We start from the raw sequence: 27760 nt of genomic DNA, 5'->3' as shown, positions 1-27760 counted from the left end.
CGCCTTTCTTATATTAAGCGATCCACTAATACTAATTACTAATTACAGATTACTATTGTAGATTCATCGTGAAAGATTAAACTGGCTGCTTTCACGATCTATCGCTAACAATGAGTATAGACAACAAAAATATAATTACAGCTAGCTATAAATATATATCGCACACACGTAGCAATTGAAGACTATAATTGCTAAAATATAAATTACTCCATATTCTCGTCCGCTTCTTCCAGCGTTTCTGAAACGCCGCTCGTCGATCTCACGCTCATAGATAAATCGTGAGTTACACGGGCAATTCGGGCGGCAGCCTTGAATTTTATCGCAGCTCGATGCTTCTCGGTTTTCTTCTTCCACTATAAGAGAAAATAAATAAAAAAATTATTATATCTCATTGATAGTGCGCATGATGAAGCAAAATTCATATTTTTCACCTGCTACTATTATATATTTTATAATCTTGGCGGGTAATATGCATGCGCACTCCGCTCTTTACGCGCCAACGCCAGATGCGTTCAAAAGTCGAAAATCTCTTCGTCGAATGGAGCAGCGTCTGCTCCATGATTAGCCAATCAGAAATCCTTTTTACTCTGATTGGACGCCACTTCACATAATGAATAGATTTTTGAACGCATCAAGCGCTTGCGCGAAAAGACCGAATTTTCGAACGCAATTCTGCTTTTCTACACGAGATATCGCGCGAAAGCAGTGGTTTCGGGTTTCGGGGTTCGGATTTTCGATTTTCGATTTTGTGTTTTATCTCTCCTGTACGTGGACAATAGAAATGTGAACACAGAAGCTGTACTCGCTTTTTATTAAAGTGTTGACACTTTATTCTTACTAATCGTCGCATCAGAGGATAGATATTCATATTTTAGAGAACAAGAGGAATTTCATTCGATCCGTAATTTACGCCGGTAACAAATCTGATGAAATACAGATGCAACATGTGTATAATTTAATATATGCTAAAAAAACGAGAACTCATCGTCAAAATGTGATACGAAATGATATAATTAATTTTCTCAGATCGTACGAAGGACGAAGATGGATAGGCTGGAACTGAACCGATAACTACAAGGTTGATGGTAATTAACTTTGCAAGGACACTACTTGGAGAAAAATAAACGATTATTCTCAAAATAAGGAAACATTATAGACGATTGAGTCGAGCACAAATATTTGGCTTCACTCGATGACATTTTACGTAAGTTTCTGAGATTTAATTCACTTCAGCTTAAACCTTTAATGAGAAAAATCGCGTACTCTTATCGTAATACTATAACCTAACTTAATAAAAAGCTCGTATAAACATCAATCTCCTTCTTTTATACTTTAGCGATAATTTTAAACAAAATTATCAGGGACACAGGTATTCCTTCGAAAATTTTGATAAAGAAACGATTTGCCTTTAATATATATGCGTAGAAATCATGTTTTTATTTAGGCCTAATTAGTCTTATAATTTGTCACAATGGAAAAAAAGAAAACAACATTTGTATACTAAATGTAACTAAATATGTGGTAAAACCTTTCGAAATTATTCATAAAAAATAAAAATTTGCATTTTGCAAGAAAGTCAAAAATATGAATGATTCTTCTTTCTGAATTGTAACAATATTGTAACATTAAACGCAACGCTGGAATAATTTAATTTTTTGTTGTAAGATTGTGTTTATGCCACATAAATATGACATGTCTTATTAGTTGCATCACTAACAAGACAGCATAATAAAATTAATGTTACAATGAAATAAAGAATGCATAAATACTGACTATATGTAAAACTCAATAATAAGAATAGTAATGCAAAAGGCACAATTTACCACATTAATATTTTTTGAGTCTATTTTCTTGCTTACCTCTTCATCTCGAGATGGCACATTTGCAAGATAGTCTCTCATCTCAGGTTTCTTAGGATCAGCTATTGCCAATACTGATACACAGCCATCGACTGTTCCCAAAACAATGCTCTTGCCATCATGTGTACTATCGATAGCACTTAGCTCGGCCTGCACTCTGTAATTTGCTATCATTTCACAATCGGAAGATCTGTAAAACAAATCATTTACATGTTATCTATTTACAGTATATAATTTTGGTAAATATACAATTTTATTTTTTTAACAAACTAAATTGGTATATAAAAACAACAGCTACAAATAAGACAGCTGATCTTTCAAGGAATGATTTTCTGTGATCTTACAAACTTATCTTATTAGTTTCTCTCTCTCTCTCTCTCTCTCTCTCTCTCTCTCTCTCTCACTCTCTCACTCTCTCTCACTCTCTCTCAACATACTTGCCTGAAAACTCTAATAGTTTTGCGACCGCTGTGATAGTAAAGCACATACTCGTCTGTTCGATTAAACATTGATATAACAGTAAATACCCCCTCAGCTACCTTGGATATGTATGTTTTCACGCTTGTTCCTTTCTTTAACTCTATGAGTTCGAGACCACCTCTGACATATAATATATTTAGTAACTTAGCATAACAATGTATGTTCAATCTATCTATATACATATATCACCTGCTAGGAGCATACAAAGTATATTTGCCATCCTTGCTAATATTTCCACTCCATTTTGGAATTGTACGTATAATTTTTTTCTTGTTGATGTCAAGAATTGTACCCTTATCGGAGCCAATAATTCCTATCCAATGCGGTTTATTAGGCATAGGAGTGATACATACAATATCCTATTAACAGATTTTTCTAACAATATAATTATATTTAACATTCTCTTTGAAAATATTTCAAATCTTGACAAAATTTAAATGCTCATTGTGTTTTAATTCGTGGTTTAATTCGTTATAAAAATAATGAAATAATTATTTGTTAACGGAGCTTCATTACCTTAAATCCAGACAATTTTATGGGTATTTTACTAATCACTGCTCCTGTTTTAGCGCTATAAATTATAACACAATCTCTATTGCCTTTATCAGCTGCTGGCACCGCCAAAAAAGTATTGTCTGATGTTATCACAACTTGCCGAAAAGGTGTACCGGTATTACTTCTTACAGGATATTCCAAAGAGAATATTCGTTTACCATCTAATATGCATATAAAATATATTTCCTCAATTTTTTTTTTGAGGATATTAACGATATGAAAGTATCAAGAATTTTTTTCTTACCAGGAATATTTCTCATAATAAGAGTCGCCGTAGTTCGCATGTTTTCCACTCCTGCAGGATTATTGGGTCTCGAGACGGCTAAGAACTTTGATGAGCTTTCTATCAGTGTTAACTGTTTCACATTCGTTTGCTCTTCCTTGAACAACACTTGCTCCGTAATTCTGTTCCACACGAGAACGTTACCTGATTCGGTCGACACAATATATCTGAAAATAAGGTTGTTTTTTATGCTGTTTTACTCTTAATTAGATGTTTATTAATTAGATGAGATTAGCTTGCCTGCTGTCCTGCGTAATGCAAGCATGTGTAACAATTGCCCCTAATGGACTATCAGCTAGTTTTGATATTAATTTGCCTGTTTGCAGGTCCCAAACACCCACACAATCTCTAGTGACCGTAACGGCCAAGTTACCCTCTTCGGCTAAACTATTTCGCAATATGATGAATCACATATAATGGATCATACTGATTTAATATGATGACTAATTAAATGTGGATTTACCTTATCATATCTATCTGCAATTCATGTCTATCAATGACATGAACTTGTTCGAAAATATTGTTGATGTTCCATACTTTAACGCTTCTATCGATACTCGATGTTACAACGCTGTTCCAATTTCCAACGGTCAATGCCTCCAGTTGGATGATCCTTGCAAAGTGCGCATCTAGTATCTTTACCAAATCAGACGTCTCAAACGACCAAACGTATAGATTTTTTCTATAAAAAGTAATTTGATTGTCATGTTATTTTGTGCTTTTTTTTCAATTTTTTCCGTTTTTGAGTTATCCCTCGTGAGGATTTAAACTGACAAGAACGACGGTTAGCATAGCGCGTACCTTACACCAGCGACAGCATAATTCTTGGTGCCGCTGACCATGACAGAGTTTGAACACATCATTCGCGTATTAATATTCCTCACTCCATTTGGCAACATTAATACGTGCGCATCGCTTTTGCTTTCTAGGAACCACACGATAAATCCATTTCCGGTTGTCGCTAACAGCATCTCCTCCTCTCTATCCATCTTCAGCTGCAGTAGATACTCCACATCGTCGTTGTACGCCCGTGGCATATCGAAAATCTTTTCCCAATAAGACGAGGTCTCGTCGTTACTATATTTCACGACTCTGTAATCATCCTTGCACGTACACGCGTACAAAGTACCTTTGTCCTTCGTCATAACCATGGCACTAAAATAATTTACTACTATTATGGTTTTTTCTTTCTTTGAACATGATTGCTCTCAAATACAAATTCTATCATTCTACCTGTGAAATTCGAATGGATCCAATGATGTCTTTTTTCTATAAGTGTGCAAAAGCATACGTGTGTCGTCAAGGCTTCCGGACCAGAATATGATCCTATAATAATCCAAACTCGTATACTCCACATCTGTACAAGAAAATACAGGGATGAAGAATGCACAAGCAAAAGTATGCATGTAGAAAGATTAATTTTGTTACCTAAAATCGGCCATTTATTGGAATCCTCGGGATTACTGTGAGTGTCGAGTAGATTTCCTCGTAGATCGAATCTACACCAACCTAGTTTCCCATAAATAAAAGCATATTGATTCATCAAGTGCACACCGTACACTGCATCCTCGTTCGGTAAAGGATTGTCAATGACGACAAATTCACTCGTCAATGTATTCAAAACAACGATCTATGGAAAATGTATGTACATTGTGAGATATTCTTCAACTAATTTAATATTTTTCTTAGTAGAAATATCGAAATATTCAACAAACGAAAATAAAAGATTTTTCCCGAACGTTGTAAGTTTTGTAAGCTTTAAAGATAAAATAAGAAATACGAGTTTTATTTTTCATTTAACTTTAAGTCAGAAGTGCTTTACTTTCTTTCCCAATAATTTGATTTCTTAGAGTTAATATACTATTTTATTTTACCTGATAATTAGTTGTAAAAGCTGCAGCGTATCTGTTATCGGGGCTTAAGACCAATCGTTGCATTATACCTTCCACGCCAGGATTGACATCCCTCGTCATATCGCTAGTACTCAAATCCCAGGTGATAAATTTATTGGATATCGATACTACGTAGCGATAATCTGATGTTAAACAAAATCCAAATACCGCAAATTGATGACCTTCCAACGAATACTAGAAAGCAGAATCATAATATAGAAAAATATTTTACGATAAAATAAAAGATATTGTTTTATACGCGCATAAAACAATAAGTCGCTTTGAGATCAAACTCTCTGTTTGAAAAGAAGCATTATTGAATAAATACAATATATATGGTTTACTTTTAACGGTCCACCAGGTGTATGTAGACAATGATAGAGAGGAAGTAAAGCACAATCCTTTACGCCGTCTTGATCGCATGCTCGTAGTAACATTCTCACATTAACATTCGCGCCAATTTCCGGCAACAATCGGCCGATTAATTGGGGAGCAAGCATGTCTGGATGATTTCCTAGAATAGCACCACCTAATCTCAGAGCATCAGCGACCAACATCAGTTCTCTGAAAAGATATTCTGGATTATACACATTACAAGAATATCAGAAACAAAAACACCAACATATAGTAATAAAAACACCAACATGAGTAATTTATAATATATTTGAAAGAATATAAATTTCTAAAAGATTGATATAACTGAAAGCTAGAATATTTGTAAAGATTAGAAATGTTTTTTCATAAACCTTTTTTTTTTTCAGAGAATTTTTTTTACTAGTTTACCTCACTAAACTTTGATCGTCGATAAAATTACAGGCGTCTTCAAAATCAGAAAGCACAGCTTGCAAGGGACAGGAACTTAGCTTAGCGTGCAGCCATTCATAATTGAACAAGACATTCTCAAAAAGGTCCTTAAAACGTCGTGCTCTTACCAAATGAAACGGTAACTCGCCAAACTAATCATGAAAGAAAAAAATAGATATCTCTATAGCATACTTGTATTTATTGTGATATTCTTCAAGGTACCTTTCGTAAGTTATATCTCGAGATAGTTCCCTCTTTTGAGTAAAACGCTAATGGTTGCTCCGGTACTTTCCTATCGGCCACACCTTCTTTATCTGTTAAATTGAATCTACAAATCGTAACGTAAAGCTTATATTAGTATTACTGTATTATTTAATGATAAAATTTTTATTATAACAGTTTATAATATTTACCGATGTCTCTGTATCTCGGTGTACTTGAAAGGTTTTGGTTTGCCGCCTCCCCAAATTCCCAGGTAATAATCTGCGATCATTGAATGAAAATACATCGCCATGTTCATGTTTTTGAAGTAACGTTCCTTGGCTGTGTCCCTGAATTGCCTGTGATACCAATTCAAGACGCTTACACCGTCCGCTTCTCTTTCGCTCAGATAATTGGGCAAATCATTTCTTATTCTGGTCCAGAGCAGAGGTGGAATACGTCTCACCGGTGGCAAATGATATTGATAGACGTCGTCCAGGACTTTGTCATCCAAGGAGATCAGATCTTCGAGCTCGGATTCCGATAAACCCGATTTAGCGGCTGTGATATAGGCTAGGGCATGGAAGACTAAAATCTTGCCATGTTGCTTCTCGATCCTTTCGAATAGCATCATTATACTGTCCATCACTGTACTGGCTAAGTGCGTGTCTGCTGGTTTTGTGTAACTACGCCACCTACAAATCTCCGCGAACACGAGTTTTACGAAGATCGGCAAGGAACACTTTGATATAGCATTTGCTACTAAACGCCATTGATAATTATTTAGATCCCTCTTGGCTGTTTTCATCCACATTCTAAAAAAGATATTATTGCTATTATATATTGTAATAGCGTTATTATATATTAATCGTTATTATATTATTTTATTAATAAACAAAATGTTTAGCATAAAGGAGAAGTAATAATTAAGAATATATTCTTTAAATAATTTGAAAACGATTCTTTTTTTTCATAACATAAACATGATACTGATGAGTTTCTTCACCTTATTACATCCATAGCCAGATCTTCGCCCAAGTCAGTTACTTCGATGAAACTTTCTTCAGTATCTATCATCCTGCGTAGCAACTGATAATCTCTGGAGATCACTGGATTCGATTCTTCTGCTGCACATGATAAAATCATCTGAAATATTTATACATTTGATCACGAAATATACAAGAAGAGATAGAACTCTTTCATACAAAAAAATATCACATTGCATTGGGTCCTCTGTCTTTATTAAGCAAAATGATTTATTTCAAGTTTCTGTCAGCACATCACATAATAATTATATTTACCTTGCAATTTGATGGCAATCTCGTAGGCAACCATGACAACTTATTGCCTTGTACACCTGTCAATTGATCAACACTATCTAGAAACAACAGAATGGGCTGTTCGGCGGTAGCTAAAGTCAACAAATATTTGAAATAAGCTGTAAGCGGTACCAGATCGTCAGGAATCTCTTCAAACGACAATCCATAATTATAAGAGATCTGAGAAGAATGATAGAATTATTTTTGGTTTTGTCTTTTAAAGTGAAGAGGAGTTTAAACCTATAAAACACACACTTGTTGACAGATTGAAATTAATGTGGGAGTGAGCGCGCTGCTATCGGGAGTAGTGCCAAGAAAACGAATTATACTGATTGGCTTTCTGTCGCTGAGCCAGATGGTGCTCGTCAAACCAGCGCTTTTCGCTAACAAAGAAGTCTTGCCGCATCCACCTTCTCCGTACAATACCAATGGCTTATCACTGTTGTCTAGCATATGATTTTTTATCCTCTCTAAAGTATCTTCGCGCCCGTAAAATACCTGTGACAAGCAGATACTGAATGAGCCACGAGGGACAAGAATAATAATATATATGAATTTAAACATTTATCATTAAACATTTATAAATATTAAGAAAAATATCTAGATATTAGATTGACAAAATATTTATTGCAGTCGTCTTTTATACAGAGTATATCTGAATAGTCTCTACAAATTTTGGGAATAAATTCCAGGGATCTAAACAAGCAGAAAATGTTGCATGAACATAGGGTCGGAAGCTTGTTTCTGAGTTACAATGGTTTTAGTCCCCCGTTAGATTTCAAGGAAGGCTGCGTACAAGGCCGCATTGACTGACGAACTTCTTGGTGGCCATTTCGAGCATTTGCTATAGCAAGTGTATTGTCCTCTTATGTCCGTGGCAAAACCGAAGAAATAAATAAATACAGTTTGTAACTCATGCGATTTTTGACATGATATGAATAACAAATATTTTCTTCAGCCATTGCAGGAAAATTTCGAACGTCGTAACTTCAGAGGGAAGCGTTTCCGATTCCATATTCATGGAACATTTTCTGCTTGTTTAAGTCCCTGGAATTTATTTCTAAAGTTTGTACAGATCATTCAGATACACCTTGTATATATTAATAATTTCTCAAAAGTAATTTTAATAAAGACAATCATCATTGGCTTCGAGATTCTTTCTTTTACCTAAAAGAAAAAACTTTTCAATTCTTCTCTTTAATCTTGTTTTTAATTTGATTTAAAGGATCTTTGAATAACAAATCTTTTACATTAATCTAATATTTAACATTGCCAGTTAATAATTTTTTTGTTAACTCTCACCTTTACAGAATTATTGCAAGCATGTAGGTGTTGCAGAATTTCAGTTATTATTTGTCCTTGTGCGGAACTATCTTCTTTTCTCATGGCACGGTCTACAAGCTTCACTATATTCCTGTAGAAATGAGTTATAAAATGCTGAAGATACTCGCCATGGGTTTCAGGATCTAGACCCTCTCTTCCAATCCATTCCACAGTGTATCTATATAATATTTGATGAAACATATAATATTCATTAACGGAATTGCTTGTCTTGTATATTATATTATATTATAGTATAGTATATTATATTACCTCTGCAAATTTGTACTCTCAATTTTATTCGGTAATCGCTCGTCTCTGAGATTAGCCAATAATTTAGAGGCTTCATTGTCCAAACTTCTATTAGCTATATCCAAGAACAGACTGGCCTTTCTCAGATTTTGAAGATTAATATTATTTATGTATCGTACATATGCCAGGCAATGGTTTTTTGTGTTTTTAACATTTAGCACACCATTAATTACTTCCCGTTCAGTCACTGTTTCGAATTTGTTTTTTAATAATTCCATTACAATGGAAAAATATATCTCGATGTCTTAATGTCAATATAATATTATAATAATAATAGTTTTATTTATATATAGTTGAAGAAAATCTATTTTTACATTATATTTGAAATATAATATATTTAATATCTCAAAAATTATGTACGTGTAATGACAATTGTTTCCATGAATACAAAATTGCTATATTTTTTTTAATTAATTCATTGACAATTGATACTAAGGCCAGTTATTTTTTCTTCTACATTAATCTATATATTAGTATTATTCTCTTACACACCAGACATGAAATAATTGTGCATTGTATCCTTATCGAACTTTCCAGCATTATACAATGATTGCGCGCCTTTTCTGAACAATTTTTGCATTTTGCACATGGTGTCCCACCAGATTGCTTGATCCTCTTGTTGCAGCTTAGGTATTCTCTTGAGAATATACATAAACAAAGAAATATGTAAGTGCGAAAAAGATATAATTACATAATGATTAATCTAATGCGCGTTAAAGGAAAATGATTATTAAAAAAATATATAGTTTTAGAAAATAGAAAATTGTTTATATACTTTATTGTTAAAATTTTTAAGGATAGATGAAATCGGTTGTAATATGCTCGTAGGTGGAACAGCATTGCTATCTTTCTTGTACCACCTGTCCAGAACACTAACGTCCATCCCTTGACTCTCCAATTCTGCCCTTAACATTTCTAATTCTGAACTAAGAACATAAGTCGGTATAGGACGGTATCCATATTTTTGTCCGAGGAATACCTGTGCAGCAAGATATATATTTATTATATTTAATTATATTAGAATATATATTTGTTATTTATAAAAATTAAGAATCTTAATTTTAAAAGATTTAGAAATGATTTAACTTTCTGCTGTTCAACTTTGTTGTATAATTATACAGCATACACATATTAAAGTTTATTTTATGTCTGCCAAGATTTGTATAGATTTGTTGAACACTTAAAACTTTTAACTCAAAATAGTTTGGACAATGAAATATTAAATTGCTTAAGAGCAACACTATGCTTTATTCACTTACAACGAAATTGGGTCCCATAGACAATCTTTGACAATTTTCTATTTCTCTCATACACAGTTCTGTAGTCATGTGATCGTCGGTGGCTTCATCACGTACACCCCATCTCATATCAACTACCTGCGAAGAACATTTAATCATGTAAGATAAATTTTTATTTCTCAATTTTAATAATAATGCGACATTTTAATTTATGTTGATAATTAAATATATGAGAGAAACTATTTATTACAATTGATTACCAATAGCAATTTATGCAAATGCAGCTATCCTTTAGTAATAAATTATATATAATATATAATCTAAATATAATTTTTAGCTATGTTTTTCTATCAAAGATCAACATCAAAGGATTGAATTATATATGTAACTGGTAACTGGTGCCGTGAAAATCAATTTTTCTATCATTATATGTGACTCATGTTTTACTATGTATACATCAGTCGGTTAAATGTTCTATCTATATACTATCATTTTTCTTGCGTAAAATCTTACCTGAAACTCTAAACCGTGCTTTTCTCTACAGTAATCCTTGATTTTAGGATAACATTGAGCCATTAAAGTATTTCTTTCCATTGTTGTGTCTGAAATATATTGTTATTTTACATTGTAATTTGACACTTAATTTATTATGTCTTTTTTTTTTCCATTTTTCATGTTAAATTATATTTGTTATCATTGTTATTTTACTATTTCTTATTGCAATTATAACTTCCCTGCAGTAATAACTTACCAGTAAAAGTTGAACTCGTAAATATACGAACAATTTTTGAACTGACGGGTGGTAAGGACTTTAAAGATCCCGAGAAGATTGAATCGATTGTCGTTTCGTCCATTTTTTATTTCTTGATGCACCTTTTTTATCGTTACTACTGAGTTGAAAATTTAAAGCAACTGAAACCTCGCATCTCGTTACTTGCAACAATATCAATAAACTGAGACCGAAGCGTTACCAATGTATTATACATCTATAAATAAGAATACAGTATCTTGAACTATACAGACAGTAATACACATTTTTATTCGAGTGTTTTATGTTATAGGATTCTCTCTTACATTACTTATCTGCCTTAATTTTTACGATGTTATGTATTACACATTATACTGCTATATTAATCCTCAAATTACATAAAAGATATTTTCTTTTTAAAATTTAATGTAACTGTATGCGAACAAAAAATATTTCTAGCATACTGAGCAAAGTGGTTGCTAAGGCTTGTTTACACAGTATAAAGAATCATTTTAAAACATGTATATATACTTAGATAATTTAGCATTTGCATCAAATATATAAAATATGTGCTGTTTTTGATAAATTATTTAACATTTAAATAATTAATATATTTGATGTAAGATGTATAATACATTATTTATGATTTCTCTTTCTGTCTTAAGTATTCAAGAATTGAAAGAATATGCAGACAAGCGCTCTAACTGTGGCAATTTATGTTTTAGTTTAATATGCTAATATTATGTTCATAGAGTTAAATATGCTTGCACATTTCTGCATATATCGTATATTTGATTTCTGTATAGATTTTATATAATATATAATGGACTGTTTATAGTGCTTACCGAGGATCTATCATAACATTCAAAATGGGATCTGATTTAGTGATACAAATGAACAAGTATCGTTCATATGTGACTGTGTTGGCTGATCCAGCTTCAAAGGACGAACTAAAATTGAAGGCAGCCCAAGAATTATCAGAAAATTTTGAGGTACTGTAAGAAATTATCAGAAATTGCTTTTATCTAGACACAATAATTTTGAATTAATCTCTGTTGGAAAAAGCAATACATATTTAAAAATTAATTTATACAGATCATTATGTGTTCGTCACAATATCCGGAATTTCTCAATCATATGATGATAATCTTTTTGAAAATATTACAAGAAGGAGAGCCACATTTTATATCGGAATATAATATTCAACAAGTCAGGAAATTGATTTTGGAAATGATACACAGATTACCGAGCAATGAACATTTGCGTCCGTATGTCAGGCAAATCTTAACTCTCATGTCTAAATTGTTAGAAACAGATAATGAAGAAAATGTTTTAGTATGTTTACGCATTATTATTGAACTTCATAAACAATATAAACCGACATTTAATCCAGAAGTGAGTAATGCCTTCTCTCTTTTTTGTAACTCGCATTTCTAAAATAATAATTTCAACATTTCTCCTTTTTCTTTTGTTTTTAGATACAATATTTTCTGCAGTTTGTTAAGTCTGTGTACAGTGAATTACCAAAGAATTTGTCAAAAATATTCGAACCGCGTCCTCCTTTACGAGTGAAAGATTTATCAGAGATCAACATAGAAGCTCTTTTGAAAGAAACTTTTACAATTACAGCAATACAAAGCGAAAAGAAAACAGCCGATGGTAATGTCGTGACAGTAAGTATATTCTATTTATTTAATTTATAGGATCTTATATTATATAAAGCACACGCGCGCGCGCGTGGTGTGTGTGTGTATTTGTGATAAATGAAAAGAGAACGCAAAAGTTAATTAAAATATATTCTACTATTTTCAGTACAATTTAATTCCGAAAGCAGTGCTATCCCTCAAAGTGCTTCAAGAATTACCGATAATTGTGGTGCTAATGAATCAATTATACAAGCAAAACGTGCATCAAGATGTATCTGATTTCATTCCGATAGTGATAACAACTATATCGCTTCAACCGAGTCCTCAACATCGAGCATCTCCCGCATTCAACAAAGAGGTTTTCGTCGATTTTATGGGCGCTCAAGTTAAGACACTGTCGTTTCTTGCTTATGTCATAAGAGTGTATCAAGATGTGATATCCCAAAACAGCTCGATGTTGGTCAAAGGCATTCTAGGTTTGTTCACTCTCTGTCCTATGGAAGTAGCGCATCTGCGCAAGGAACTAGTGATTGCGTCTCGCCACATATTGGCAACGGATTTACGAAATCAATTTATCCCGCACATGGAAATCTTCTTCAACGAGGATATTTTCATCGGTCATGGTTGGACCGCTCATGAGGCTCTTAGACCGCTAGCTTATTCGACACTTGCTGATTTGGTTCATCATGTCAGATTACAATTACCTCTCAGTGATGTCTCCAGAGCAGTACATCTGTACGGCAAGAATCTTCTCGATCAGACCTTACCAACAGCTGTTCAAATGGTCTCTTGTAAGTTATTGATGAATCTAGTGGACACGGTTAGGCAGAGATCGGATGCTGAAAACAGTACTCAGGGGCGAGAACTGCTGATGCGTATATTGTTGGTATTTGTTTTGAAATTTAAGACCATTGCCAAGATCTATATTCCGATTCTGCGAAACAAAGCGAAACAGTTACGGCCTGCACCAGTAGACAATACAGCTGAGGATGCTTCTAAGCCATGTGTCGATGTAAATGAAGAGAAAGAGCCACCAAAGTCAAAGTTTGGCTTTCCGACCTCACAGGCGATGAGTTACAATGTAGCGGATTATAGAAATCTCGTAAAAAGTCTCGTGCATGGTGCTAAAGCCATAACATCTAACTGTATCAATAGAACGAGCGACGTAACGCAATCTAATCAACTTCAACCGAAGGAGACTCTGATTTACATACAGCTCGTTAAATGGGCATTACCGGCTTTGGATATCTACACAATAGGTCCACCTGTAATCAGTCCTCCCGTACAACCAAGCAGACCGGGACAGTCTCAAATACGAACAAGAGAGGAAAAAGAGGTGTTGGAACTCTTCGGCAATGTGTTCACGCAAATGAGTCCTCAAACATTTCAAGAGATATTTTCCATGACCATAGACTATATGGTCGAAAGAATTTTCAAGAACTGTGCTTTACAAATAATTGGAAGTGCCTTTTTATCCAGCCACACGATCTCGTCAACCTTTGCTACTATATTGGTGGAATATTTGTTAGAGCGAATGAGCGATATGGGTTCCAATGTGGAACGCAGTAATCTGTACTTAAGATTGTTTAAACTCGTTTTTGGCAGCGTTTCGCTCTTTCCGGCCGAAAACGAGCACATGTTACGACCACACTTAAATTTAATTGTTAATCGCGCTATGGAGCTCGCCATGTCGGCAAAAGAACCGTACAATTATTTTTTATTATTACGCGCGTTGTTCAGATCCATAGGCGGCGGATCTCACGATTTATTATATCAGGAATTTTTACCTTTACTCCCTAACATGTTGGAGGGATTAAACAGGTTGCAATCTGGTCTACACCGGCAGCATATGAAAGATCTTTTTGTCGAATTATGCTTAACCGTGCCGGTGCGTCTCAGTTCGCTTTTGCCGTATCTTCCGATGTTAATGGACCCTCTAGTTTCTGCTCTCAATGGAAGTTACTGTTTGGTAAGCCAAGGTCTTCGTACTCTTGAGCTATGTGTCGATAATTTGCAGCCAGACTTTTTATATGAGCACATACAACCAATTCGTGCAGAATTGATGCAAGCTTTGTGGAGAACGTTACAAAATTCTACCGATCAGGCTCACGTAGCCTTTCGAGTTCTTGGAAAATTTGGCGGTGGAAATCGGAGAATGATGATCGAGCCTCAAAAATTGGAATATAACGATCGCGAGACTAGTTCGCCTAATGTGATAGTTTATTTTGAGGGAACTTCCCAGCCGATCGATTTCCCGATGGAAAAAGTGATCGAGGCTGCATTCAATGCGTTGAAATCCAATACGGATTTATTTTACCGAAAACAATGCTGGGAAGTCATATATTGTTACTTGGCAGCATCTTTAAGATTGGATGACACTGCTCACCTATGGCACAAAGTATTTACGCATCCGAGTTTTAAGGAGGGCGAAATACCGCATCAACAGGAACCTCACTATAAGTGTCCCGATACCGTGGCACGAAACGTTCAGCAGACCGCACTGACCGGTATGTTTATCGCTGCGGAGATCAAGGATTTGCGACCGTCAGTACTCAGTACTGTTGTTTCTGTGGTAAGACATTATACGATGATTGCCATAGCGCAGCAAGCAGGTCTCTTTAGCTGGACGGAAAAGGAAGTTCGCCAAGACACGCAAGGACAAGATCCACTTGTGCTGATCGACGCGCTCGCTGTTATAATGGCTCATGATGAGAAGGAATTATATAAAGCAGGATATTTAACCCTTGTGTTAATATTAGAAACGGCGACGAATATTTTAGGATCCAAGGAACGAGCTTGTCAATTGCCTTTCATGGAATATCTGGCGGAAAGAATGTGTTCATTATGCTACGAGCGCGCTTGGTACGCCAAATTGGGCGGTTGCATAGCGATCAAGTTTTTGTTTGAGCGAATGGCCACTAAATGGGTTCTTAATCATTTGTTTGTCTTTCTCAAGGCTCTCGTATTTGTGATGATGGATCTAACCGATGAGGTCTCCAACGGTGCTATTGATATGGCAAAGGAGAATTTGGAAAAAATGTTACGAGTCTGTGTTAATCCTGGTATTCAGAAAGGTAACGCGGAATTAATAGAAGCACAAAATAAGAGTTTATACGAGGTCACCCGCGAATTAGTCAAACAAGTAACGTCACCACATACGATTGTCCGAGAGCAGGCTATGGCCTCGTTGCGTCAATTAGCCGAGATACAAAACAAATCGGTAACAGAGGTAATGGAGCCGCACAAAGAAGTTTTAGCGGATATGATGCCGCCTAAGAAGCACCTCTTGAAACATCAACCTGCTAATGCGCAGATTGGCTTAATGGACGGTAATACATTTTGCACCACCTTGAATCCGCGTCTTTTCACCATCGATTTAAGCATACATGAGCACAAGGTGTTTTTCAATGAATTATTAAGTCTTTGCGAATCAGACGAAGCCAATTTCAATAAACTAGCTTGTTACAAATCAATTTCAAACCTAATGCCTCTGCGAAAATCTGCATTACGAGCGCTTGCGGCCTGTCATTACATCGTTGGCTGTCGGGAAAGAATATTTTCTGTTCTTTACAAAACTTTAGAAAAATCCAACGCCGAACTACAAGAAGCGGCCTACGAGTGCATGAAAATGTTCATCGCCGGTTTTCAGATCGACATGGAATCAGTGCACACGATAATGCGACCAATGCTATTAACACTGGGTGATCATAGGAATCTCAGCTTGAACTGCGTTAGAAGGTTATTATATTTAACACAACTTTTTCCAAGTACCTTTAGTGTCACCTTATGCGAACAACTACTGGCACATTTGAAGAAACTGCTGGAAAATCTGATTCAATCCCATAAGGGTATATCAAAGTCTGGCGAGACCGAGCAAAAGATCACTACGATTATAGGAATATTTCACGAAGTTCCAACGGCATCTCCCAAGTTTATTGATGTGCTTTGCAAACTTGTGTTGCAAACTGAGAAATCATTATTAGTCGAAGTATCCAGTCCTTTCAGAATACCTTTGATGAAATTTCTCTTACGTTATCCGACAGAGACGCTGAATCTGTTCTTACACGATAACAATATCAAGGATCAGCAGTGGAGCAGATATCTGGAATATCTTATTAGACATAAGGACGCTAAACCGTTCCGAGATATTTTGCATAACACTACGACGCGACTTGTCACGATGTTGCTCGCCCACTCGCAAACGAATTCTAATTTGACTCACATGGAGAAAAGCGAACTGCAATATCGAGCGATTAGGATCATTGGCATACTTATCAAATTCGACGAACAATGGCTATCTACACAGAGTCAATTAGTGAGTGCATTGAAACAGATCTGGTGCAACGACGACTATCAGGCGTTACACAAGAAGGTCGAGAGCGTCGAATACTGCCATTGGAAGGAGCCGAAGCATATCGTCAAAATTCTATTGCATTATTTCCGTCACCAACCAAATGATATTGATTTGCTGTTCCAATTGCTGCGGGCCACGTGTGCTCGTTTTGTGCCTGATTTTCAGTTTCTTAGAGATTTTCTAGAGAACACGGTAGCCCAGGAATATACAGTCGAGTGGAAACGAAGCGCTTTCTTTCGTTTTGTCGAACATTTTCCTACAAACAATATGTCGCAAGAATTGAAAGCCAACGTTATGCAGTTGATCATTATTCCGTGTTTTGCGGTTAGCTTTGAAAAAGGCGAAGGTACCAAACTGGTCGGTGCTACGCCCATGCCTCATGACGACATCGCAAACCACGATAACATCGTGTCGGTATTTATCAACAAGATCATTGATCCAGACAACCCGTTCGGCTCTGCCGATTGCGTTCGCATTTCTCTATTGCAATTCTCGTGCCTTCTAGTGGAACAAGCATCGCAACATATTCACGATGTCACAAATAAGCGGCAAGGATATAAGATGCGGCGCTTGATGACATTTGCTTGGCCCTGTTTGTTAGGAAAGAACTGCGTAGATCCGACAACTAGATATCATGGCCATCTTCTTCTCAGTCACATAATAGCCAAATTTGCTATCCACAAGCGTATAGTTTTGCAAGTGTTTCATAGTTTATTGAAAGCGCATGCTGTCGACGCGCGCAACGTCGTACGACAGGCGCTAGAAATATTAACACCCGCGATGCCTGTGCGGATGGAGGATGGTAATATCATGCTAACACATTGGACGAAGAAAATTATTGTGGAAGAAGGACATTCTATGCAACAATTATTCCATATTTTACAGTTAGTAGTAAGACATTACAAAGTTTATTATCCAGTCAGACATCACTTGGTTCAACATATAGTAAACTCTATTCAACGTATGGGATTCAGTCCCACCGCTACGATTGAACATAGGCGATTAGCTGTTGAACTTGCAGAGGTTATTATAAAATGGGAGTTGTATAGAATCAAGGAGGAAGGTGAGACTGTGGAATCAAACACTAACAAAGTGATTGTGCAACCGTCGGCGTCGACCAAACGACCAACCACTGAAGACCCGTCAGCAAAACGCATGAGCTCTCAAACAACACCGTCTAGTAGCAGTCCTGTACCTGTCATTTTACCCAGAAAAGAACCGAGATCCGCAAAACCTATTGAGAGAGCTCATGCTGACGCGGTTCTAAATTTTCTACTTCGCTTGGCGTGTCAGGTAAATGATGTGACGACCATCCACGGTAATCCAGGCGAGCAACTGTCCAAACGCTGTGTTTCTCTATTGAAAATGGCTCTTAAACCTGACGTATGGGTTGCCGAACAATGTGATCTCAAATTAGCCTGGCTCGACAAGGTTCTCGCTAGCGTGGATAGCGTGGATACTCAGCCTAACTATGGTAACATTAGCACGGCACTGGAAGTACTGACATTTTTATTAGGCATGATGAAGCGCGAGCAAATACTCGCGAGTTTTAAGCAATTGCAACGCGGGATAGGCGCTTGCATCGCCAGCAGCAATACTAAAATTATACGTCTGGTGCATGGTTTGCTTTCGCGACTTATGACGATTTTTCCGGCTGAACCGACTTCCTCGAACGTAGCCTCTAAATACGAGGAGTTGGACACACTGTATTCGACTGTAGGCAGATTTATAGCAGAAGGATTGGCTACTTATGAGAAGACCACGACAGCCGTGCCCAGTTCGCTGTTTGGTACGCTCATGATGCTTAAAGCTGCCTGTACGAATAATCCTAATTACATTGACCGATTAATTACACCATTTATGAGAGTGTTGCACAGGATGGCCAAGGAGCACTTACATTCGGGGCAAAATGAAACTAATCCCGTGACGAGTGAATTGCTGATTCTCAGTCTCGATTTGGTGAAAAATCGTGTAGTAGTAATGGGCGTTGATATGCGCAAATCGTTCATAGGCACAATTCTGGTCGGTTTGATTGAAAAGACGCAAGATGCCAAGGTAATGAAAGCCATCACAAAGATATTGGAAGAATGGATGAAAAATAAAACTACCATCGCGATCAATCAAGCGCCCAGTTTACGTGAAAAATCTATATTATTGGTAAAAATGATGCAATATGTTGAGAAACGTTTTCCCGAAGATGCAGAATTGAATAAGCAGTTTTTGGAGCTGGTTAATTATGTTTATCGCGATGAGAGTTTGAAGTTAACAGAATTAACATCAAAACTGGAACAGGCTTTTCTGGCCGGTCTGCGCTGCGGACAGCCGCAAGTAAGGGCAAAGTTCTTTGAAGTATTTGATGGATCGATGAAAAGACTTTTGCCCGATCGTCTCTTATACATCATTGTCAGCCAAAACTGGGAAAATATAGGACCCCACTATTGGATCAAGCAGTGTATTGAGCTGCTACTAGCCACCGTCAATCCGACGACTCAGGTACAAATGACCAATGAAGACCTCTTGCTGCCGAGTATCACGTCCATCATGCACGGGGGCATGGAAAAGGATAATAAAGAACAAACACTTTTTGTCTGCCATCTCGATCACGCTGGCGAAGAGTCGCATGATATTGAAATGATCGATAAAGACACAAAGGAAACATTCCTTGATATGGACGCCTGGATGTCTAATCTGTCTACATCAGAATCCTCGAACGGCACTGCCGTCGAGGAGATCACCGAAAAACTTGATTTTTTAGAAATCATTACTAAACAGATACGTTTTATGGAGAATGCGAAAAAGATCAGAACAGAACGGTTGCTGCTGGCGACCGCACAGCTGTGCCACATGGACACGAGTCTGGCGGAATGCGTCTGGTTGGATATGTTTCCGCGAATATGGGGTATCTTGGACGAGATTTATCTCAGATCCGTGATGGCGGAGGTGCCACCCTTTGTCGCCAGCGGGGCGCACGTCATCCAAAAGGATTGCCATCCGAGCGCGCTTGGCACTTTCTTAGAGGCACTGGCGCACTGCGATCCGCCGGTAGCAATTGCGCCACCGGTAATGAAATATCTGGGCAAGTCGCACAACGTCTGGCATCGCATAACGTTGAGTCTGGAACAGATGGCCTCCGAGATGGCAACAGATATTAATTTAGTTGGTAATCAAGCTGCAAAAATTAAATGTGAACCCGATTTGTGTCGCGTATCCGACGAGATCGAACAGACAGAATATCTTGGTCCCTATTACGAGGTAGTGGATATGCTTTCAGCAATGTATTCGTTGCTCTGCGAGGAGGATATGTGGTCGGGTCTCTGGCAGAAGAGACCTGCGCACTACAAGGAAACCCTACATGCAATTGCGCTGGAACAACAAGGATTTTTCGAACAGGCTCAAGGCGCATACGAGGTGTGCTTCAGCAAATACCGGCAGGACTTCGCGACAGGCTCAGCGCCCTACCTTCTTAATCAAGAAGTACTTCTCTGGGAGCGTCATTGGGAGCGCACTGCAAAAGAATTGAATCAATGGGAGATTCTGTTGGAATTGGGCAGCCATAACAACTATAAGAATCCCTTCCTCGTTCTAGAGAGCGCATGGCGTATTCCCAATTGGTCGGTGATGAAGGACATTCTCACACAAGTGGAGCATAATTGTCCGAGAGAAATGGCCTGGAAGGTATAAATTGATGTAACAATATTTTTACTCTACTATAAAAAAATATAAATATTTCACTTCTTTTCACTAATTTCTACTGATTTAAAGTTGGCTCTGTAGTATACATTTTTAAATTTATAAATGTACTTTTTAGTGCTAAAAGAAGATACTTTAACAAACTTTTAAATTAATTTCAATTAATTTTTGCAGATCAATCTCTATCGTGGATTCTTAACATTATGCAATAGCGAGGAGCAGCATCTTAGTGCTGTGGAGCGTTACGTCGAACTCGCGTCGGGTCTGTGTATGCGCGAATGGCGTCGGCTCCCTCACATTGTTAGTCACGTCCATCAGCCACTGTTGCAGGCGGCTCAACAAATAATGGAACTTCAGGAAGCAATGCAAATCCATCAAGGACTTTTACACGGCAGAAGTACTTCGCTGCATGATATGAAAGCCATCGTCAAAACATGGCGCAACCGATTGCCCGTGATAGCTGATGACCTCAGTCACTGGTCGGATATTTTCACATGGCGACAACATCATTACACTTTTATTTCCAATCATTACGATTCTCAACAAGATCAGACTACCAATCACTCGTTACTCGGTGTGCATGCTTCTATGCAGGCTATTATTCACTTTGGCAAAATTGCGAGAAAGCAAAATCTCTGCGGCGTATGTTTAGATTCGTTGGCCAAGATCTATTCGATTCCTACAAGTGTACCTATGATAGATTGTTTCCAAAAGATTAGACAACAGGTGAAATGTTATCTACAGATGGCCACTATGGGCGGACAGACCGAATTGCAAGAGGGTTTGGATATGCTCGACTCGACGAATATGAGTTATTTTACTAAGGAAATGATTGCAGAATTTTATGCGTGGAAAGGTTTATTGCAGTCGCAACTCGGCCGCTCGGATGATGCCAACAAAAGCTTTTCCGCCGCGGTTCAATTGCACGACACTTTGGTTAAAGCTTGGTCTTTATGGGGTGATTACCTTGAAAATATCTTTATACGTGACGCGCGACAAATAAACATCGGCATAAGTGCTCTGGTATGTTACTTACATGCCTGTCGTCATCAAAATGAATCCAAATCCAGGAAATATATTGCTAAAATTCTTTGGTTACTCACATATGATGACGATAAGTCGTCTCTAATGGAGACCGTAGATAAATATGCTGTTGGCGTGCCGGCGATACAATGGTTACCCTGGGTACCGCAACTGCTGATGTATTTGGTGCGCCACGAGAACAATATAATTCTGAATTTGCTGAGTCAAGTGGGTCGCATGTTCCCGCAAGCGGTCTATTTTTCTATACGCACACTTTACTTGACGCTGAAGATAGAACAGAGGGAGAGATATAAGAGCGGTGAATTGGCAGCGGGGAAGAGCCAAGACGGCGTGGAAGATCGTGGTCTTGCTGCAACGGGAAATGTACCACCGCAGCAAGGAGGAGTACCGGAAACGAGTCATACAGTACCTATGGCCCGGGCCACTCCGCCCATGTGGAGATGCTCGAAGATCATGCATTTGCAGAGAGACATACATCCAACTGTCTTATCTAGCTTGGAGGGTATAGTTGATCAGGTTGGTTTTTTTTTGAAATAAATTATAGTAAAAGATACAATAAAAATATATACGGAATATTTATTTATACACATTTGTACGGGTGTGTAAAATATATATAGAAAAAAGTTATATATAGTAAAAATACACAAAAAATAGTTTATTGGTAATAAAGATTTTTATTTTAATGATTTAATATTTCGATTTACATCTTTATACGATTCTATCTTACTTTAGTATAGTGTGTGTGCGTGTGTGTGTGTGTGGCGCGTGCGTGCGTGATGATGTGATGTGTACATATATATATACATATACATACATACATACATACATACATACATACATACATACATACTATTATTACATACATACATACATACGTGCACATTATCGTACATACATACGTACATACATTACGATATCGCACATACATACGTACATTACATGCGTACATACGCATACGTAATATACATTACGTATATTACATACGTACATACATACGCACATTACATACGTACATACATATTGCCGCTACATACATATGCGCATTATTATTGTACATACATTACGCGCACATTACCGTACATACATACGCATATATATGTACATGACATACATTACCGTACATATTACATACGTACATACATACGTACATTACATACGTACATACATTACGCATATTACATACGTACATACATACGTACATTACATACGTATTATTATACGCACATACGTAACATTACGCACATACATACGTACATACATTACCGCATTATTACATACGCAATATTGATACGCATATAGCATTACGTACATATCGCAATATTAAGCGTACGCATATATATGACATACATACATTACTGACATACACGTAATATTACTGATACGTAATATTATTATACGCACATTGCCATTACGCATACATACTATTACGCACATTACTGATACATTACTGCACATACATTACGCATACGCATACATTATATACGTACATTGCCATTACAGTATTACATTATACGCACATACATATCGCAATATTGATTACACGTACATATACGTACATTACATACGCATACATTACCGCACATAGCATTACCGTACATTACATTACGTACATTACATATCATTACAGTACTATTACATACGTACATACATTACGATACATACAGTACATTATCGTACATTGATTATTACACGTAATATTATTACGCACATTACATATGCATCATTACACGCGTCATTAATACAGACACGTACATACATACGTACATACATTACCGCACATACATACGCATCATTACATACTGCTACATTACATACGCATATTACATACGTACATGATACATACATTACCATTACGTACATACATACGTGTACATACGTACATTATTATTACGTACATCATTACATGCGTATTATTACTACGCAGTACATACATAACATTACGCACATGACATACGCACATTACAGTATACGTACATACATACGTATTATTAGCACATACATACAGTAATATTATTACGTACATTACATATACGTACATACATTACAGTACTATTGCATACGGTACATTAAGATACAGTATATTACGCAATATCGTACATACGTACATTACGCACATTACATACGTACACATTACATACACAGTACATACATACGTACATACATTACTGCACATACATACGTACATTACATACATACATACATGCACATACATATACGTACATACATACGTACATTATTACATACATAGTATTGCACATTACATGCACATACATTACCGTACATACATACACATACACATTACATACATTACATATCATTACATACATACATACATACATACGTACATACATACGTACATACATACGTACATACGCATACATACATACATACATACATACATACATACATACATATATATATATATATATTGTAGTAAAACAATTTTAAATTTGTTTTTAATTAAATATAATTAAAATTTATATAAACTTGTCTTTGCTAAAAAATATTTAATATTTTAAAATTTTCTCTCTTGTATAATTAAAAAAAATATATATATATATTTTAGATGGTATGGTTCCGTGAGACATGGTATGAAGAAGTTTTAAGACAATTGAGGCAAGGACTTGCGAAATGCTACGCCATAGCATTCGAGAACCGTGGAGCTGTTAGTGAAGCAACAATAACTCCACATACTCTCAACTTTGTAAAGAAACTTGTATCGACTTTTGGTATTGGAATTGGTAAAGTTCAAACATTCGCTTCCTCTATTAATCATAAAATGAATAATTGAATAAAACGAAAATTGAATAAAAAGGAAGCGAGCTTTTCTAAAAAGTATATTTTGATTTATATTATAGAAAACATTTCGTCTTCGCAAAATATGAGCAACTCGTTTAGCTCGGCAGGATCCGAATCTTTGGCACGCAGAGCCCAAGCAACAGTGCAAGATCCCGTTTTTCACAAGATGAAGGGTCAGTTCACAAGCGATTTTGATTTTACTGTACCTGGGGCGAGGTTACTGCACAATCTCATCAACAAATTAAAAAAGTGGATAAAAATTCTCGAGGAAAAAACAAAACAATTGCCAAAGTAATATTAACATTTGAATTATCTTACAATATATGCACGACTTGTTGAATTAATGATTTGGAGAATACAAATTAAGATATTTTTCTACAGATCTTTCTTAATCGAGGAGAAATGCCGTTTCTTGAGTAATTTTAGCTTGAAAACTGCAGAAGTTGAGTTGCCTGGTGAATTTCTGATACCTAGGGTAAGAGATAGTCAAATTCTGTTAAACTAAACTCCTTTCTTAATTGACGTACAATAAATAAAATTTTGCGTAAACAATATTCTTATTCTGCATGCATGTGCCATAAAAATATGAATTAAAACCAAAGGAAATATGGAAAATAGATTTGCTTAATTCTGAAATTAGAAATTAATGTAATATATATTTGTAATTTATATTTATATTTATATGTAATTTATATTTTTGTTTAAACGTTTGTTTGATAAATTTTTGTGATTAAATTGAAAAATTTTTTTGTTAATTTTTTCTTATAGATCTTATTTCTTTTAGCATTCGCATTATTCCGTAAAAATAGCCAGATTTATGCCACGCGTTGAGGTCGTTCAACGACACAATACAGCCGCTAGGAGATTACGCATTCGCGGTCACAACGGTCGCCTTTATCCTTATCTGGTAGTAAACGATGCCGGTCTAGGAGACGCCAGGCGCGAGGAACGCCTCTTACAACTGCTGCGAATGTTGAATCACTATTTGACTAAACAGAAAGAAACGTCGCGAAGATTCTTACACTTTACAGTACCACGTCTTGTCGCTGTTTCACCTCAAATGAGACTCGTCGAGGACAATCCAGCAGCCATTTCTCTCTTGGATATTTACAAGCAAAGCTGTGCCAAGCTGGGAATGGAACACGACGCACCTATCGCTAGATATTACGAAAAATTAGCCGCCGTACAAGCACGAGGCACGCAAGCCAGTCATCAAGTACTACGAGATATTCTTAAGGAAGTGCAATCCTCAATGGTTGCGAAAACTATGCTCAAGGATTGGGCCATAAAGACATTTCCCGGCGCCACCGATTACTGGACATTCAGAAAAATGGTAAGTATTTTGAAATACTAGTGGCTTAAAACATAAATATATTGCAAAAAGAAATATCTGTTATTTTTGATTAAATTTGAATTAATTTCGCATTGCATAAAGGTGTATGCACATTTTTCTTTTTTTATATATATATAGAAATCTAGAAGTAAGTGTTTAAATAAACTATTTAAATAATTGTGTTTTGTATGCAATTTTATCATAATTAAGACAAGATCATAATTAATACAAGAATTGAAAACTTTTTAATTTATTAATAACAGATTATGTTCTTTGGACATGCAAAATTTAACTTTTTGTTCTATTCATTTTATATATCTGGAATGCAAAAAAAAATACAAATTTAAAGAATGCTTTCTTTTCTCTTTACTAGAGTTTGCTTTTTTCAAAAGAAGCCACTGATATAAGATTACATGCAATGTTTATCTTTTTTATTTTCAGTTTACGTTGCAATTATCTCTGACTTGCTTTGTCGAGTACGTGCTTCATTTAACGCGACTTAATCCCGACATGATGTACGTGCATCAGGATTCCGGTTTGATCAATATCGCATATTTCAAATTTGACATTGATGATACTTCTGGAGAGTTAGACGCGAACAGACCAGTACCCTTCCGTCTGACGCCCAATATTCTCGAATTTCTCACAACTACAGGTACAGCCATATACATATCTATTCTTATCACCGCGGCACGATGAAAGATATCTAGATACGAATACCGAATCTTTTGTATATTTAGCATATTTGCATATCTTCAAATACTTGTATTTAGAAAACGGATATTTTCACTGCTTTTATAAACCCAATAATGCGAAGGTAATTATCAAATTCTATCGGGCTTGATTACGCTTTTATTCGCAATTAATCATTTATACAGGAATTTGCGGACCATTGACCGCCAGCGCAATTGCTACAGCGCGCTGTTTGGTTCAGCCCACGTTTCAACTGCAGGCGATACTCCGCGCGATTCTGCGAGACGAAGTGATCGCGGATCATAAACAACAGGAAGACGCCGAAGGCACATCACAAGCGCCGACTGATCTGAAAGGCGAGCTCCTGATAACGATGGTGACCCGCGCGGTTACTGCGATTGTTACAAGACTGAACTCTCTTGCAAATTTTGATGGTATCGATAGTAAAGTCAGCACCTTGGTTGCCGCCGCCAACAGTCACGATAATCTCTGCAGAATGGATCCCTCATGGCACCCGTGGCTATAAAATCGAATACGCGCATTTGGTCTTACAAAAAAATTCGTACTGCCAACGAATGAAAAGAAAGGATTATTATCATAAAATTTTTTTTATAGTTTTCTATCGCCTGATAGATATATTGTATTTCACAATACTGTCCTTCGCATCTGGATTGGAAAGTTATTAGAAAATGAGGGAAAATAAAGATAAATATTTGAAGATACAAAATATTATTTATAATTAATATTAATATATGATATATAATATTATACATTACTATTATCTATACACATTATTGGATGACATGTACAGCATGATAAGACGAAACTGTAAATTGCATATTTTATATACTTCAACAATCATCTCTTAGCGCGCATGAGTGTATATTTATTACATTATCCATAGATTCGTTTTCAAAAGGCATAATATTTTAGAGTGTATATAAAATTCTTATTTAATATAAAATTCTTTTTTCAAGTGTCTTTTTAGCATATTGTGCATAAACTTTATATTTTGAATATAGTTTGAATAGATTTACAATTAGTAAAAAAATTATCTTGAGAGAGAAATGAAAAATAAATCTAATGTGTCAAATTTTTATTCATTATAAATAATTTGAACATTTGAAATACATATGATTAAATGTAAAAAAGATTTTTCAAGAAGAATAAACGCGTTGTTTTTGAATATA

General features: G+C 36.1%; 2 protein-coding genes across 2 annotated transcripts; one reads left to right on the top strand and one right to left on the bottom strand.

Moving 5' to 3' along the window:
- Positions 1-132: 132 nt before the first annotated feature.
- Positions 133-11117, bottom strand: LOC126857911 (NACHT and WD repeat domain-containing protein 2). Its single transcript, XM_050607797.1, has 26 exons — positions 11015-11117; positions 10777-10865; positions 10285-10401; positions 9801-10004; positions 9518-9662; positions 8987-9212; positions 8696-8894; positions 7649-7891; positions 7376-7573; positions 7081-7220; positions 6287-6889; positions 6096-6201; positions 5853-6025; positions 5414-5633; positions 5052-5264; positions 4606-4807; positions 4411-4534; positions 3979-4332; positions 3641-3859; positions 3418-3564; positions 3139-3344; positions 2856-3055; positions 2529-2698; positions 2301-2459; positions 1860-2049; positions 133-353 (listed from the first exon to the last, which is right to left on the bottom strand). Exons 1-26 carry the CDS (start codon positions 11115-11117, stop codon positions 204-206), a joined length of 5100 nt encoding a protein of 1699 aa, XP_050463754.1. The 3' UTR covers positions 133-203.
- LOC126857913 (transformation/transcription domain-associated protein) lies at positions 698-27760 on the top strand. Its single transcript, XM_050607800.1, has 14 exons — positions 698-914; positions 1027-1204; positions 10342-10422; positions 11850-12003; positions 12107-12406; positions 12490-12684; positions 12824-20686; positions 20876-22261; positions 24312-24486; positions 24604-24835; positions 24926-25019; positions 25329-25877; positions 26319-26532; positions 26756-27760. The coding sequence occupies exons 4-14, from the start codon at positions 11881-11883 to the stop codon at positions 27094-27096; spliced, it is 11472 nt and encodes a 3823-aa protein (XP_050463757.1). The 5' UTR covers positions 698-914; positions 1027-1204; positions 10342-10422; positions 11850-11880; the 3' UTR covers positions 27097-27760.

The sequence above is a fragment of the Cataglyphis hispanica genome, chromosome 23 (assembly GCF_021464435.1).
Source record: "Cataglyphis hispanica isolate Lineage 1 chromosome 23, ULB_Chis1_1.0, whole genome shotgun sequence".
Lineage (NCBI taxonomy): Eukaryota > Metazoa > Arthropoda > Insecta > Hymenoptera > Formicidae > Cataglyphis > Cataglyphis hispanica.
This window is presented reverse-complemented; position numbering and strand designations above follow the sequence as displayed.